Below are 17925 nucleotides of genomic sequence, written 5' to 3'. Positions count from 1 at the left end.
AATATGCTCTCAATATGTATTTACCACAARAAGTGAAGGTTTCTTACCAAAGGGTGTCTCCAGGGTTCGCTGGCCATCAATAACAGGAAAGTCAATGCGAGTGAAATCTCTGCTTTTGTCATTGTTGTACTTTACTGTTAAGTTAGTTAACTTGGAGAAATCAATACGCAGAGTGCAGCACCCAGTGTAGACACTATGGCCATCTAGAGTCTAAAGAAAAATAATTACATTTTCAGAGACAAAACACATCGCGGCAGCCACTGCTATAAGCTTGTATTATTATTGCAGCCTTTCAGCACTTGAAGGTGGCCTACAGGAAAGATGAGGACAGATCTTTTAGTAGGACAGGTTGGGATAGGACAAGGGGTGATAGTTTTAAACTGAAACAGGTCAATTTGGATTAGCTATATAGAAGTTTTTTCCAATAAGCATCATGAAACACTGGCACAGGATGCCCTGAGAGGTGGTCAATGCCCATTGGACAGGGCTCCAAGTAATCACATCTAGTTGAAGATATCCCTGCTCACTCCAGGGGATTGGACTAGATGATCTTTAAAGRTTCCTTRCAATCCAAACCATTCCATCATTATACCGTTTTCACCTTACAATTGTATCCAAACAGTAATTCACCTTCCAGTTTTAAAGTCCTCTTTTTAAACACCAAGTAGACAATTATGCTCCCACTACCCTTACCTAAACATTCTGTGTAGAATTCTAGTGTAGTCCACTAGTTAGTATTATATCAGCTTGTGCCAATTGGACAAAACATAGCTTTAAGCATGACTTGACTTCCTATGTTTCTTCTTATTTCTCTCCCACTCAACACACATTATCAGATGCTAACAGGAAATCTAATTTGGAAATTTTAGCTGCGTGAACTGACCCTTACACAAAGGACTCTGATGAAGGATCTGAAGCACAAGTCCTGTTAGGAGTCCTGGAGGGAGCTGTGGTTGTCTGTCCTGGAGAAAAGGAGGATCAGGGGAGATCTTACTGCTCTCTACAAATGCCTGAAAGGAAGCTGTAGCAAARTGGGGGTCAGTCTCTTCTCCCACATAACAAGCGACAGGACAACAGGAAGTGGTCTCAAGTTCTGCAAGGGGCGTTTACACTGGGTAATAGGAAAAATTTCTTCATGAAAAGGATTATCAGGCATTGGAACAGGCTGGAACAGGGAAGTGGTGGAGTCACCACCCCTGCAGGTATTTAAAATATGTGCAGATGTGGTGCATCAGGACATGGTTTTTCAGAGGTGAACTTGGCAGCATTAGGTTTATCATTGGATGCAATGAGCTTAAAAGTTCCTTTTCAGTCCAAGCCCACAGAGTTGGGCATGACTTTAAGGGAAGCAACAGAGAAGACGGACCCTGAGCATAGGATCACCCGAAGTGGTGCATAATTATTGTGGGTGACACCCTGTTGCAGCAGAGGCACCCATCTGCTGACCTGACTACTGGGCTAAAATGGTCTCTTTGTCTGCCTCACTGGGACTTGAATCACAGATGTCATGAAAAGGTTGCTGGGGTTTTTCTACACACCTGACTATTTATTATCTCCTGCTCCCTCTATATGGGAACTAAAGGTGACTTATATGAAGGGGCAGATGCCGCCTAGGCAAGTCCACTGATGTCATAAAGCTGGGAGGAGTGACCAACAGCCCAAAGGGCTGTGCAGCCCTTCAGAAGGACCCTGACAGGCTGCATAGGTTAAGCAGAGAAAAACTGACTAAAATTCAACAAAGCATTCAAATACAGAGCATGGGGCCTGATCTCTCAGAAAGCAGCTCTACAGAGAAGGACCTGGGGATCCTAATTGGATAAGATGCCTATGAACCAGCAATCTATCCCTGTGGCCAAGAAGGCCATGGCATCCTGGGGTGTATTATAAAAAGCATAGTCAAGGGAGGTGATCCTGCCCCTCTACTCAGCCCTGGTGAGGTTACATCTGGACTGCTGTGTCCAGTTTTGGGCTCCTCAGCACAAAAGACACACAGCCTTTGCATCTTTTGCAGCAGCCCCAGTGTTGGCTTACAAAGATGATTAAGGGATTAGAGATTTCTTTTGCAAGAAAAAGCTGAGGGAGCTGGGCTTGTTCAGCCTTGAGAAGACTGAGAGGGAATCTTATCAGTGATTTTTGTTCTGATAGACTCATGCAGGTCTTGAAATACATGCTATACATTTGTTTGCATTTGATGATAGAGTGTTGTCCTCCTAGCTAATGAGCCATGTCAAAGTTATTCATGTGCAACAGAAGTGTTAGAATGATATGAAATCAYGAAGTGAATGGTCAAAAGATTTCCTAATGGTTTCCCTGACCCTAAGCAGGGATCCCCACACCCCCCACCCCAAAGAAAAACCAAGCTGAATACACACTACACTTACCATTTTGGCATAATATGCATTCATTGGATCAGCAAACTGGAGCAAAGCTTGGAATTGATTGTTCTTATGGAACATGACTATCTTCAAGACAAAGCCAAATTTAGAGAAAATCTGTTAGGGGAAAAAACATGGGTTTTAAGAGGCAATGTATTAAGTAACAAACACTAGAAACCAGCATTTAATATTTCAAGTAAAGTCCTGAAAAATATTTCTGTTGTGAGAGCTGAACAACAATTGTGTGAACTCAGTTTCAGGTAAAAAAAATACTTAAAGAAGAAGCTATAAAAGATAGGAAAAACAGAAAAAAAAATMTTTCTTTCAAGATTTAGCAAAGTCCAACCAACAAAGGGCATGGAAGGATAGTCCAAACAGGCCTTTGTTCAGTCTCTGCAGAGAAATTGCAGATAATGAAACAGAGTGGAGGTTTGAGAATATGCTGAGTTGGAAGGGATCCAGAAGGATGATTGATCAAGTCCCATTCCCAATCTTGCAAAGGACACCCCAAAGTCACACTTTGTACCTGAGAGCATTGTCTAAATAGTTCTTGAACTCTGTCAGGTTGGTGCTGTGATCAGTTCCCTGGGGAGCCTGTTCCAGTTCACAACATGCTCTGGGTAAAAAAAACCTTTCCCAATCTTAAACATTCCCCAACTCAGCTTCATGCCATTTCCTCAGATCCTGTCACTGGTTATAAGATGGAAGTGATCTGTACCTGCCCCTCCCACTTCCCATCCTGAGGAAGTTGTAACTGCAATGAGGTCTCCCCTCATTCTCCTTTTCTCCARGCTGAACAGACCAACTGACCTGAGCCACTCCTCATACTGGAGGCTCCCCTCCAGACCTTGAACACTGACTCATATTCAATTTGGCATTGACCAGGACCACCAGATCCCTTTTCACAGTGCTGCTCTCCAGCCTCTTGTTCCCTAGCTTACACACATACCTCCTCCCTGTTCCAAGCTAGTTTAAAGTACTGTCAACAAGCACCACTAGCTCCCATGCTAGAACACTTCTTCCCCTCTTAGAAAGGTGCATCACAGCAGGTGTCAGTCGATCAGGTATTGAATAGATCAACCCATGGTTAAAAACCACAAAATTTATCCAAGTACATCACAAAGCCATCCATTASCCTGATGGATCTGTCTGTTTCTATCAACATTATTCCTTGTTACCAGAAGTCAGATGAGATGGTGTCCTAGGTTAGCTGAGTMTTGTATTCCTATCATCTGCTTATGTTAGAGGAAAGTTAAACAACCCTTCTGTAACTATACATTAGTCGAGACTGCTCTRGTTTGTTTGGTGATGTTCCTCCCTTCAAAGACAATGGGAGGGAAAGGGACAAGACACACACTTTTTTTTTTCTCTCGGGAYGCTCTCTTGGGATCAGCGGTGGAAAAGAAGCTGCCTGCTCTCTGGGACTGCTCTTTTTTTTTTCTCCCTTTCTTTGGACTTGTTTTTCCTCGAATTTTTTTTTCTTCATCATCTGAGAATTGGAGGATTTTCCCGTGGCATGACAGGCGAGAAAGATCCTTCAGTGAACCACCGGAGAGACTCTGAACATCCCTCTGGGGGCCCCGGAGGGGAAGCTACTCCCAGGAAGGAAGAGAAAGGCTTTGGGATCTAACAGCTGATTCCACAGGTTTTTTTTTTTTTTTTKKTGTTTTTATAATTTTAAATAAATAGGTTTTTTCCCCTTTTCCTTTCACTTTCCTCTCTGTGGAAAAGTTTGTCTCTAGGACCCGGGTGGTGAAAAGAGAGGGGGGGAGGTTTGCTGGAACTTGGGAGTGTTTTGCTCCCATTAAATTCATTCAAACCATGACAGATGGGAACAGCAAACTGCATTTCAAGGTATCCACTTTTATGTTAGGCACATTAGACAAGTTCTGCAAATTTGTTGAGCAAAACTATGCCTCAAATAGCTGATGTGTTTATTAAGACCCACTGACTAAAAAATGAAGAMGAAAAAAGCAAGACAAACACCTAGATTTGAACCTACCCCTATACTTTATAATCAAATGGTATTTGATTCATTACAAATCTAAACTGCAGAAATACTTTTGAAGGTTGAATTTAAATACATACACATTCAAAAGAAGAGTGTGCGCTACATGAAGGTGTCTATTCAAGAGCAAACCCACAAAAAGTGAGGACAAAATTAAAGCCAGGACATATCATGCAAGTTCAGAAAAAATATTTCCAAATTAACACTCAAAGAGGAAAGGTGAATTTGAGAAATACTATTAGTTTTCAAACAAACTCTTTGAATCAATGCAAAGACAGGAAAGCAGAAACTCCTGAGAAATACTAAACCTGCATAGGAAAGAAAAGCCATAGGTAAGGATAAGCATCTCTTGCCAGCCTCTTAGACGTATAATCAATGATAAAAAACTAATGTGCCAACCCTTTGTACCCAGTTTTTCCTTCTCTCAGAAACAAGATTTTAATGCTGGAGTCATCACTGAGTCATAGGAAACAGAACAGAAACATTTTCACAGTGATTTAAAATTAGTCTTAGAGTTCCTGTTCATAAAGCACTTCCTCTTAAAAAAGGCCTAAATACAGCTTCTCAACATATACTATTCCATGTTTATCCAGAAAACATAATAAACCTTTTTCAGGTCTTTTTAATGCAATTGTACTCCTTCCAGTTTGATTTAAAAGCTAAACATACTGTTTATATCAACTTTGTATCGGCAAAGATAACACTGAATTTCCAGCTTCTTATGACAAACATTTTAAGGTGGGTTGTGGTTTGAAAAAAATGTACTTCTTGAGAAGCAAGACAGCTAACAAAATACAATCCAAGTTTGGGATGACAGCTTGCATACTAGCATTCCTCAACATGCTATACTTGTCAGTGAAAATACTCTCTTCCATTAACCTTGCCACACAAAGTAAAAGTTAAATTGTAGCTATTGGGCACAAAGTGCTGCTGTAATTAGAGGACATTGTTCCCTATTAAGAACTCTAAATAAGATCCCTTTTCAAATATTGCTGAATTTTCTAGACAAGTAGCTCTAGGAAAAGTAGTTCAGCRAGGACAATTCAAATACTGAAAATACAGCTGTGCTGCACTGAGATAAACTAAAATCAAATGACAGTAACTTAATATAAATTTCCTCTTTGCTGTCGCATTATTATAATCATAACCAGAAGAGCTTGTTCTGAGATTATTCTGAATGCAATAATAATCCTAAGCAGCTGACATAGTATTTGCACAGGTTCAGTAATAAGTGAATCACACTCAAAGATACAAAGGTTTAGATCAGGCAAACTGCTGCATCCAAGTGACAACTAATAAACATRCTAGTTAGTCAGTATCATAGTGAAGAGATACAGAGAAAATTTTAAGAGGAAAAATAGAGTGCTGCTAAAAATCAACTATGGTTTAAGATCCCAGCAGAGCAGGAAAAAAATCTTCCATCCCACTTATTTTAAACTGTGCTATTTAAGAAACTCATATGTGGGTATGGTTTTTACTGCATAAATTTACTACTAATTCCAAAAGCTTCAAGTATGAAAATATTTGCAATAGTTGTGAAGTATCAACACAATACTTTGGACACAAATAAGTGGTCTCAAAGTTATTACTTTCAAACTTAAGAGCTTTTAACAGCATAGCCCAAATACCCAGAACAAGTTACAGAAATGTCTTTCATAACTATAGCCTACCGTTATTCTAGCTTTCAGAAGTATTCAAATGCCATTCTAAAGATAAATAATCAAAAACATTTGTCCAAGCAATTTGCCTATTACAATCACCTGCACTGAGTAATAAAGGTGAATACAAAGCCTTAAATATTAGGCAAACTACAAAGGCTACTCAGAAGAAATAGTACTAAAATACGGATTCACAAGTTCATAACATTCATTAYTTCACTAGCTCACCATGAGAGCAAAAGTGACAGTTTGAGTTTGTTGCTGCTTTCACAGAAACTAAAAGAGACAACATGAAAATCTGAGTACAGGAGCCATTTACTCAAATTTCATTTGTGCAAAACGACTGCAAACCCAGATCCCCACATTCAGAAAATAATTTTRAAGAGACAATCTTCATTCAAAAGATTCAGGAACCACAGTACTTAATAATAAAAAAAAAGGATTTACAATAGCAACACTGGAACAGATTGTAACTTTTTTTTTAAGCAATCCTCATTACCTGATACAGGATGTCTAAAGTGATAGGGTAAACRACATTTTCAACAACGATTCGAAGAACAGAACTGTGACTTGGAAGGGCTCCACCTTCAGCAGCAAGAGCACAACCAAGGTTTCCATGCTGCACAGCATTCACACCTTGCAATGTAGCTTGGGATCTCTGAAAYTAGGCCATAGCAGAGAGCACAATTAATTTACACACAAATCATTCATACAAATATGAACATTTGTATTCAGATGTATATCAGAAACAAAGTTCTCCTAAAAGAAAAGCACATAAAACATAACTTGAAAAAAACGTATTTCTTTCATATTATTAATTCAAGTATCACATTCACAAATGAATAATAATTCAAACTTCCCATGCTCCTCCCTCACAACTAGTCAGTGTAACTCACAGAACTACATCTATTTTTTCAGTTAAACTACTTTGTAATGTCATAGAGACAGGATTTTGCTTTGATTCAGTAAGCTATTGCCATTCTAGAAATTTTTCTATCAMTATTGTTGATGACAATATTGTAATACTGTAATAGACTAACAACCAGTCAACACACTAAAAATTATTTGCCCTGCTTTATTAGGATTTCACTCTCTTCAGGAACTAAGATTTGGTGGGGATAAGCTTAAAGCTGCGCACCCTACTCTTCTTTCAGAGCCAAGCCATCAACCACAAAAAACAAGTTTAAATCTCGCTCCTCAACTGGATTTCTGTGACTACAGTAGTCTCTACACTTTTTTTCATGGGCTTTCCCAAAAAGGTCTTCATACTTCCTGTGAGTAGAAGCTCTATGGAGAGATGTTCCTATTCAAATGCAGTATTGTGACCTGAAGTCATGTCTCAGCTATTTCTTTGGCAGACAGACTAAACAGGGCACAGGTTACCTAATTCCAGAAAAATAAAACTCTGCAAAATAATCTGTACTTCAGACTTCAGCCTAGGTACTAGGGACAGTAACAGTGCTCAGCTCCTCTATTAGGATCTCTTCAAATTTAGACAAAACTCAAATAAAAGTGCCAAACAGCTTATCTTTAAAAGTAGACAATGTTTTTATAGAAAAAAGCAAGTGCCATGCACCAAGTTGAAAATACTTGGACCTAAGGAGTCTTATTTACAAATATACATATACTTTTCCTGAGGCTGTTACGCACACCACATCCATAAAACAAAGATCTTGTTATTTATTTGGTTTTGCAGATAACAAACCAATCCAGCAATCTTAGAGGAGGAAAGAGCCAAATAACATTTACCAGACTGACCAGCTTGCAAGATTTGAGTGACTTTTGTATCAGCACAAATGAATGATTTATGCCCAAATCACTATTATCAGCAGTCTTACAAAGAAAAAAAATTATGATACATAAAGTATATCATTTATGTATMTAAATGGGAGTTTAACTGAAATTCATCCAGGAATCCAAAATCCAATATCAACCCCTAGTGTACTTCCAGTGACTGGATCCGAGCATTATGCCACTGGTGACAACCATTTTAGCTTTTCAAATCACCTCAGAGTTCACTTAACTAGATGCATTCATCAGATAATCTACTGGGATGTTTTTGGAAACAATGCTGAAAGTCTTGCCAAAAGATAAAAAAATAACCTCTCCTCTCATCCACTAAACTGGTCTTCTGACCATAGGCAGCCATCACATTGGTCAAATCTTAAATCTATGCTTAACWATGACTAACCACTTCCTTCTCCTTAGAATGTTTGGAGAGAGCTTCCAGAATGAGTTGCTCCATTCCTTTCCCAAGGACCAAAGTAAGGGGAATCAGCCACTGGTTCCCCAGGTCTTCCTTTTGATCTTCCTTCTTGTCCTTCCTTAAGATAGGAGGATAGATGTTTTTTCTAGTCCTCAGGAACTTCTTCTAACTGTCATGACCTTTACAAAATTGTAGAGTGGCATTGCAATGACATCAGCTCCCTCAGCATTCCCAAGTATATCTCACTAGGGACACAGACTTTTTGTATATCAAATTAATTTAAATGCTTCCTAATGTGATTCTTCTCTACTTTCTTCATTAAGACTTTCCCACTGTTCCCAGGTGCTTGGTAATACTAAGGGCAAGTCTTAACAACTACAGGCTGACGATGAGAAGGCTCTCAGAACTTTAGCCTTTTCCATCTCCTTTGTCACCAGGGTCCCTGCCCCAAACAGCAGCATGCCTAAATATTAAAAAATAAAAAAATTAAAATMTTATTTCTGCTGGTGATACACTTTAAGGAACCATACTTGCTGCTTTTCACATCTCTCATCAGAGAACATTCCATGTGGCCTTTGCCTATTCTAACCAYATCCCTGCGTGTTCAGATAATGCCGTATAATTTTCCTGGGACACCTGTCTGGGATTCTAACTTTTCTTGCCTCTCTTTTACATTCAAGCTCAGTCAGGAGTTCCTTGTCCATACAAGCAGTMCTCCTGCCACCTTCACTTGATTTCCTGCTCATGATGACAAACTATTTTTGAACTTTAGCTCCTCCACAGTAATTTTACAGCTTTTAAGTGTCCCTCTCTATAACAAGTTACTGAAATTACACATATCAGAATTTGTCTACTGGTATARTGAAGTGTAGTCTATTCATTTACTAGTGTTGTGGTTTAACCTTGGTGTGCACCRAAGTGCCACACAATTGCTCAGTCACTAGCATGATGGGAGAGGGAATTGGAAGCGTGGAAGTGAGAAAACTCATAAGGTCAATTACAGACAGTTTAACAGGCAAAGTAATAGCTGAACRTGCAAGCAAGGCAAAACAAGGAATTCCTTTACTACCTCCCATTGGCAGAGGTGTTTAAGTGTTTCCAAGAAAGTAAGGCTTCATTGAGCATAATAATTACTTGGAAAGAAAAAGGCGGCAACTCTGAACATCACTCCTTCCTTATCCTTCCCCCAGCTTTCAGTGCTGAGCCCAACATCATGCGATTCAGGATATCCCCTGGGTCAGTTGCAATCAACAGTCCTAGCTGAGTCCTTTCCTATCTTCTTGCGTACTCTCACTGGCAGGGCAATGTGAGAAGCAGAAAAGGCTTAATACTTCCTGTCACCAGCTTCTATGAGGAAAATCAACTCTGTCCTAGCCAAAACCAATACAGAACTCCTGCAATTTTATTCTGTTAAATGGAAATATTATACTTACAGTCTGATTAGGTTGACTGTCAATCCTAAGTTCTTTGTAATTGGAATACTGAATATAAACTGGCTGATTGTGGAGGTGAGGTGCAGCAGGAGTATAGTAGTTCACCATAGAAACAGCAGCATCTACAGAGGCCATTTCCAAAAATGCCTGCAACCAATACATAGCTGATTTCAGCACTGGTTTTGTTTACAAGAGAACAAAGCACTATTTTTTTCCCAATTCACCCTCACTAGAAAAAGATTATCTGAAAGTACAGTACTGATTTACTCAGCATTAGAACCCATTTTGTGTGCCTGTTTACAGGGCTGTTTTATTCAATTCACAGGTTTTCTTAGAAAGTTTTACATTGTGAGTACACTACATCATTTAAGAAGAGGTAGAATAAGTATGACATATGGGAAGCAGTGCTTCTAAAAATACCATACTGCTAATAATTTGTCAAATTCCTGAAAGCAATCATTATTAYCTACGTAGCTGATACGAATATCGATAGAAAAAGTTGGAACAGAACATCAAACATCCATTGGTTTATGCATTGTATTAATCCAGCTCAGTGCTCTAGACAATTTCTTTAATTAATGCTTATTATTTTTAGGATTTGTTTGTTTCTTCATRATGCAAACTACTCTGTCACATGTAATAGGATTAAAAAGATGTTAAAAAATTAGCATGCATGTTAGTAACTTAAGCAGGCAGGCTCTTCGAAGGCATATGTCATCATCAATAGTGACTGTAGTTTTTAGTCATCTATATGTTCTTACATGAATTGGATGTAATGTTTAGCATTATTATTTAAAAAATTCTAGTTCATTATTTAATCCAAAAGCATGTTTAAAAACTTAAATTTCATAACATCCTTCCATATTTAAAAATAGGAAAATCTGCAGCCATCAATGAAATTATGTTGCAATCATTTCGGTCAAGCACAAGATCAAAATTGTCATAACATGACCCATATCTTCAGCCTTGCTTTTGCAATTAAAACACTGAAAATTACATACCTGACCTTTTCCTCTTAGCATCAAAAGATTGGTTACTTTGCCAAAAGGGAGACCTAACGAAATGATTTCTGATCCAGTAACACCATTTGGAATTTGACGAATATGAAGAACACGYGAAGGGGAACATGGCGATCTGTTTCCTCTAATTTTTTTCTTCTCATTATCTAAAACATTTCAGGGAGGGAGACAGACAAGCAAACAAGACAAACCACAGAGTACATATCAAAACCAAAAGGAAAGAAACTACTACCTCAGCACTGACATTGACATAGGGATAGCTCACTGAATCTTAAGAAAGGACATTTCATATAAAACAAAGGGACAGTGTAAGAAGAACTCATCAGCTATTCCAAATCTTGACAGCAAAGGGAGGGTGTGGCATGTTTGGCTTTGCTTTGGGCTTGTTTGTTTATTTTCCAGTGATTTGGTTTTGATTTGTTGGGGTTTTTTTTCCAGTGGAGGCCAGTAACTTTCCTCAAATGCAATATAAGATATTTACAACATGTTAGTTGCACAGAAGAGGGAGAAGTCATAGTTGGGAGGTAATAGATAAAWTGGTGATAAAAGGAAAATTAATGTTTCTGTGACTGATTTGGTAACTCAAAGTTTGGATTTTGTTTTTATATTCTTACAGAATATACAGAAAGTATGCTGTAAATTATTTTAAGTGTTTGAAAAATATATACAGTATTAAATCCCTACAAACTCTCAAGTCTTACACTCAGACACATCGCCAGAAGTGGAGTTTTTTTGAACATATGCCTATATAGATTCTGTAAAAAACCAATGTGGATTAGTAAGTGACCAATKATTATACTTCAAAGACATTACCCAGTATCCTTGACAGCACTTTTAAACAGAACAACACATCTGGAAGAGGCATATTGTTCCCCGAGGCAAGAGAGATAGCCTTAACACCTAATCTGCTGCATTTAGCCTTCCAAGGAGAAACAAAAATGATTGGGAAGAAATTTCTGTATGACCTTTGTAAGAAACTTCAGATTTTGCTGTAGCATTTGTGTACAGTCAAAGGCTGAAAACTSGTTCACACAAGTCATTCTGCATAAGTATGTTTACAAAGGGTATTTTTATTAGTGGAAGCCTGAAAAATTTCAAATTAGATGATCAAAGCCCCAATCATACCATACTTAACAATTCTCTCAACTGATTTTTTCATYGAAGAACTTTAAATGGCTTCATGTGCTGTGTATGTATTCTGAAAAATGTGAACTTAAAGACCAACTTGAACATATTAAACATGTATCAGTACCAAGCCATGACACTACATGTTACTAGTAGTCTAACAACTTATTTTGTTAATTTTCAGGTTCAAAATGGACAAGATGTCYTTGACTTAGTATATATTAAATTAAGGCATGATTGACTAAAGAAAGCAGGAAATAAAGCCTAGTATGAATTTTGCCTTTAGTTTAATATAAGTGATCCGTGCAGAAGTGGTATCTTCTGGGTTCTGACAGATTGTCAAAGGTGACAAAATGGAGCTAAGTGGCAAATTATTGAAATGCTTTTCTGTGAAACTTTAGCAAAGTTACTAAATTAGCAATAAATTGAAGTTCAATCAAATCTCAAATAATCACATCTGAAATATAAACACCATATAAACATCATCTCAAATATAAGCACCATGCTTCTTTCTCCAGCTGTGGATTGATACTAATTTTGATGCAGAGTGATAACCATGTGTATCTTCCAACATCCGAATTTCAAAATTAATTCAACCATTCTTCACAGCATGCAAAAAGTGACCACCGTTTCTGAATTTTACACTCAATTGAGTAAAAGTAAAAAACGCTTTCAGACAGACAAAAAGAAGCCTTATGAACAAAGTGAAATTTAGCTCCTGATGTACAAAGGGAAGTCCATTACTATCACAATTCATAACAAAAACCAAATGCCACAGCTGGAATAGCTGTATTAGCTAAAAATATGAATTTCAACAGAGATTATATTTTATTTTAGATTTACATAGTGATTAATAAGAATGGCTCTTAATAAATCCCAAAAGCTCCCAAAAACCTCTACATTATTGAAACATCTTGGATACRTCTGTGAAGGAACAGTCACTGCACCAGTAGTTAACAATACATATTTCAGCTATCACATTGATGAGCCATAAGCTAATGCAATTTCAAGCCAAGCAGAAATATTTGGACATCACATTGAATTGATCAGCAGAAGTAGAAACACTCTGACAGGTGAAAGTCAAAGAAATCAAAAAGAAAAATCTTCAAGCTAGCTCCTCAGACTTCTCACTCTTCCCCATTGAAAATATACTAACTCTTAGATATTTGTCAAGAGGTCATCTGCTCCATTCCTTGCCCCAATATCAAATAAAATTTGGAAAACAATGCTGACAAGCACTTGTCTGTCATGATTTAGTTAATTTATTTGACAGTTAATTTATTCAACTATTGGTCATTAATGCTCCAAGTATGCCTCATGCTAAAAGTAACACTAACGAAAACAGTACCCAGCTTTCTCTCACTTTCAACTTCTTACTCTGGTCTAAAATTACAGGTAAACATAAATACTTATTATGTCTTTCTCAACACACATACACAAAAAAACAAAGCAAAAAAATCCATACAACACAAAGAAATAACAGTTGAAGAACTTGCGGTCTTTTTTTAATGTATACCTGTAGCTGGAGTAGAATTGCTCATGGTAGAAGGTCTGTTACTGGCACCAGAAGAACTTTGTCAGGACCACACTAAGAAATAAGACGAGATTCAAGATTACTAGTTAAAGCTGCTACAGAGAAAGCTCAACACAAAAGTCCAACAATTCCCTTTATTAACACTTCCCAAGAACACACCCTTTGTATACACATCATYCACTATTGCCAGAACTTATTTTTTACAAAAAAAATTCCAACAACAAAACTTTTTCCCATGTTTCAAGGAATTAGCAAATTCAGCTGTGCTACACTTCATATTTAAATCTAGCCCACTACAGTTCACTTTTTAAAAGATCAAGATGCTTATGAAAAGAAATGAGTTGGCTGCAGGCTCTGAGTCTCCAATACAACATTACTTCTACATCTGAACAACTGTACAGCCACACAGGTTGCTTTTGCAATAGGACACGGGACCTTGAGCGAAACTTATTTGAGACATATTTAACTATACCTATGGCACTTTTTAAAAACAACCTGATTTTCACTGCAATTTTCTAAATACATATGACTTAGCACCAAATTCTTAGGACAAGGAACAATGTATTTGCTTTAAGAATATTAATAATTTGAGGCTTTTAAGTAACAGAAAAAAGCTTTTGAGTACTACAGGTTCTTCATTCAAAAATCCGCATCTAGCTGCCAGTTACATCCATCAACTCATTAACACTGCTGTAGTGTTCCAGTCAAGCAACAGCTTCAAAATTTCAACAAGAAACAAGGAACCACAACACCTCTGAAAGACAGTTAAGTTTTCTAAAACTTTTACCACTCRCTTCCATAAAAGCATTTTAATGAAAAAGTTTAGACCAAAGGAGTGATTCTGCAAAATAGAGTAAGATGATCCAGTGTTTCAGAGGTTCCCACTGCCCTTGGTCCAGTATTCTCACCTGCGCATAATCATGAACTTGAACTAAGTCCCCTGCCCAAAAGTTTTTTCTATGAGATTAATCAATTCCCCAACCTACCAGCACTCTGTGCTGAGTTAGATTAGATATTCAGCTGAAAGAGGGGTTGCCAAGTGGCTGGAACCACTGCAAAGAAAATGGGTAAGGATAAGCTATCATGCTGGCTTGCACTGGCTGCAAAAATACTGCTCAGAGCACTGGTACATATGGGGTCTGTGCTTAAAGGAGCAGTTTGGTTCTCTTCATCCTTGTTAATCACGTGTTCCCCCTGCTTCCCTAGTGTGGGAAAGTCATTCACAACAGAAGGCTGTGACTAGGCTACRGTGCTTAAGAATCTTTTCAGCCAAATTTAGCTGTTCATGAAGGAGCACAGGTGTTAGTGTGGGATGGAAGAAAACATGAGTGTGTTCATTCCTCTCTGGCAAAAGAGACTTATTTTTAACCATGAAATGGTATCTTAGCAGTATATTTAAACAAACATCTAATTGTGTCAAACAGCAAAATCATTTTTACATTAAGAGAACTAAAAAATATAAATCCCATATTTTGAAGAAATATCAATTAAATAGTTGCTAGATGTCATGCATGTGGCACTGTACTAGCACAGATACTAGAGAGCAATTAACATGCAATATTGGTATTAATTTTCACTTATTAGCAATACAKAGAGAATACCAGCATTTAGACACCTAAAGAGCCTATTTTGATTGTAAAATGCATATCCTGCTAACTAAACAAAAGCTGTATGTGCAGATATGGTAGAAAGTATTAAGGATGGTCTTTTATTACACCAACCTTTCCTTTTATTTACTGGAGGGCAGGAAGAAAAACCGCTACTGATGTAACTCAAGTTGTGGAGGCTTTAATTTGGATTTTAACTTGGCATTTATTCAACAAAATAAATGCATATTTCCAGAAGGCTGTGAAAAAACTTGGTGTATTACCACATCCAACATGTACTCTTAAAATTTCATATTTTATTTTATATACACTGCTATGAAAAAACACCTCCAAGTTTTTCAGTAGAAAGTATTTTCCAACCTCTTCCATTTTTATCACACATGCAAAGAAACACAATTCAGATGGCTGCAGTGACCTGTGTTAAAACTCTCTGTGCAACTGGCCTGTATCCATAAAAATGAAGCTRCAGCTCACCACAGCACAAAATGAACTGCTGCTCCAGTATGGTGGACTAAAGCAATTTCAACAGGAGAAAAATCATACCAAAATTACAACCTTCAGCCATACCTTCTGCCTGTACTTAAAATTGACACCTCATTCAATCACTATCGTAAGACAGATCCCTAGATTTTGCTATTACATTGACAACCTTTAACCAGCTACAGCACCCAAAACACAAAGGAACTCTTTTAAACCCCATGCTCATCACCTATTCAACTGTTCTGCTTGGTTTAATAAAAGATCAACAAAGCTTTGGGGTTCTTACAATACAGGGAATACTCATAATTTTAAACGTATAACTTTCTTCATGAATCTTCATGAATATAAGGAGTACTTTTAAATTATCATACTTTTAACTATGTTTGTGTTAAAAAACAAAACAAACATTAAATCAAGAAATTGTAGAAGAATTGTCCTGGAACAGGCTTGCTAAGTCTACAACTCTGACTACACCACTTAGTTTCTTACAGAAGAATTCAGAATCTTACAAGATTATATACAATAATATACTTTATTATTTGAATGATCCACTGAAGCACTATTCCAATTTTTAACTTTTTATATCAATACCAAGTTATATACTTACCCATACAATTACAGCATATTTGTTAACTATAGCATCCTTGGAAGGATATGGTATAAGAAAACTGCTAGAAATGCCACTGTCTTTGCAGGTGGCTGACCAAGGTATTTTTCAAGAATGAGAATACTAAAAAGATGCTTTCCATCATCTCTTTATTTGGCCAGCTTATAACTGATAAGCCTTTTCAGTCACTGACTGAAAGCAAAAACAAACCAATGCAAACATGTTCTAGAAGAATGCAAAGATAAACTGACACCATGGCATTCGTGCAAGCTGAAGTAAAAAATGCGTATGTTTGGGATATTCTGGATTAATGGAAAAGATGACATTTACTTCTTCAGTGTTTTCACAACTCTGCTCATACAGAATCCACAAAGAAATTACAAAATTCTTGTTTGTAAAGACTGTTCAATGTTTTTCTTTCCCACACAGAGGTTAAAGAAGCCTTTTCCAAATACTTTGTAACATGAAACATTTAATGTGGCGACAAAGATTGGCTACAGGCTGCTCTGGTAAAGGGGTTTGCAGGGCCTTGAGTGCTGAAAAGTCCACAAAAAAGGGTAGCATGCCCTAGATAACATCCTGTAAAATTCTTAACTGAATCTTTCTACAGAAGCTTGAAGTCCCACCATGCCCCTAACTTCTCTGTGTAAATGAGTCTTCTGCTGGCTACTTCTTAGTTATTCACTATTTAAATCCAGCAGAGAAAGAGTCAATAGAGCAACCAAATCCTGCTTAAAGGCTACATTGACATCCTTCCTTGTCCACAGTTCATAGACACTTGACAAGTGTCTTCTTTAAGCAGGGACATGAGCTCACACTGCCCTTGTGCCATCACTACCATTTCTGTTTCCACAGCACAACTCCCTGGGGTAAGACAGCTGCTTAACCTCAGAGAGAAGCATGCACCAGTTCCCTGTGAGGCCACACAGTGAAAGCGAACAGGCAGGAGAATAAGAAACCATGCTGTCTAATTCTTCCCTGATAAACACTTCTTCCAGCACAAAGCTACCTCACAGAAAGCACACCTGCCTTCTATCTGAGTGTAAGAAGGACTGTACCAATTAYATCATGAATGTTCCTTCTTTCAGACCTATGGTAAATGAGGTAAGTGGAATGGTTTAAAACAAGGACAGCTACCAAACCAAGGCTGCAATACTCTCCTCTATTCCTGCACTCATTTCAAACATATTAATAATATCTCCTAGCATCTTAAGCCTGTTTTGTTTGACACCATAAAACTTTCCATCTCTCCTACTTTAAGGCAGCCTTTTTGCATTTTTTTGGGGATTATTAATTGGTGACAGGTAAGGTAAGAGCAAAGAAGAGTTACAGCTAGCTTAAGTTTATTCTTTCCTTGAATTACTAAATGGGGACTAGAAACCATTTGCTTAGAAAGATTAGTTTGATTCTGGGCATTTCTTCAGAAACAGGCAACATTTATAGCTGCATRAGCAGTCCAGTAAGGGGCCTCTACAAAGCATAGCACTCAATGATAGTTAATGAAAAAAAGTATTCTCCTGTACCTGCCACGGTCAATTTCCCAGACTAAATGAGGCATATTACACAACTGACTACAGAAAGAGGTGTCTTTCCTGAAACTGCTACAGCTGTTCTATGATTTAAAAATTTCTGATAGTAATTTACGCTAATGATTCTGCAATTCCAGTATAAAACCCACTGCATTCATAGCAAAARCATATTACAAACATTTGAAAGTCAGCAGCTCTAGGTTTCAAAATCTTYCTGAGTCACACATAGTTGGAAACAGAAGGGTTAAGTCTTAACCACTTCTTTTGGACGTCCGCATGCTAAAACTATGGCAAGTATCTATTTAGCATTATTTCTGGAATCAATGAATTCTACAATCTTTTAA

The 17925-nt window shown here is 37.5% G+C and overlaps 1 protein-coding gene across 6 annotated transcripts in view; it reads right to left on the bottom strand.

Annotated features, from left to right (window-relative positions):
- Positions 1-17925, bottom strand: part of PTBP3 (polypyrimidine tract binding protein 3) — a 39523-nt gene that overhangs the window by 11109 nt on the left and 10489 nt on the right. For all 6 annotated transcript variants that reach the window (XM_057374536.1, XM_057374540.1, XM_057374538.1 and 3 more), the window contains exons 3-8: positions 13341-13412; positions 10682-10845; positions 9681-9827; positions 6541-6699; positions 2382-2492; positions 48-210 (exon numbers count right to left, since the gene is read on the bottom strand). In XM_057374536.1, coding sequence (XP_057230519.1) covers positions 48-210; positions 2382-2492; positions 6541-6699; positions 9681-9827; positions 10682-10845; positions 13341-13365 — 769 coding nt within the window. In that variant the 5' untranslated portion in view covers positions 13366-13412. The remainder of the gene's footprint in view (positions 1-47; positions 211-2381; positions 2493-6540; positions 6700-9680; positions 9828-10681; positions 10846-13340; positions 13413-17925) is intronic.

Source organism: Malurus melanocephalus, unplaced genomic scaffold (genome assembly GCF_030028575.1).
Source record: "Malurus melanocephalus ecotype Western Australia unplaced genomic scaffold, MMel_1.1 scaffold_228, whole genome shotgun sequence".
NCBI classification, from domain to species: domain Eukaryota; kingdom Metazoa; phylum Chordata; class Aves; order Passeriformes; family Maluridae; genus Malurus; species Malurus melanocephalus.
The sequence above is the reverse complement of the archived record's forward strand: the minus strand, read 5'-3'. Positions and strand labels throughout refer to the sequence as shown.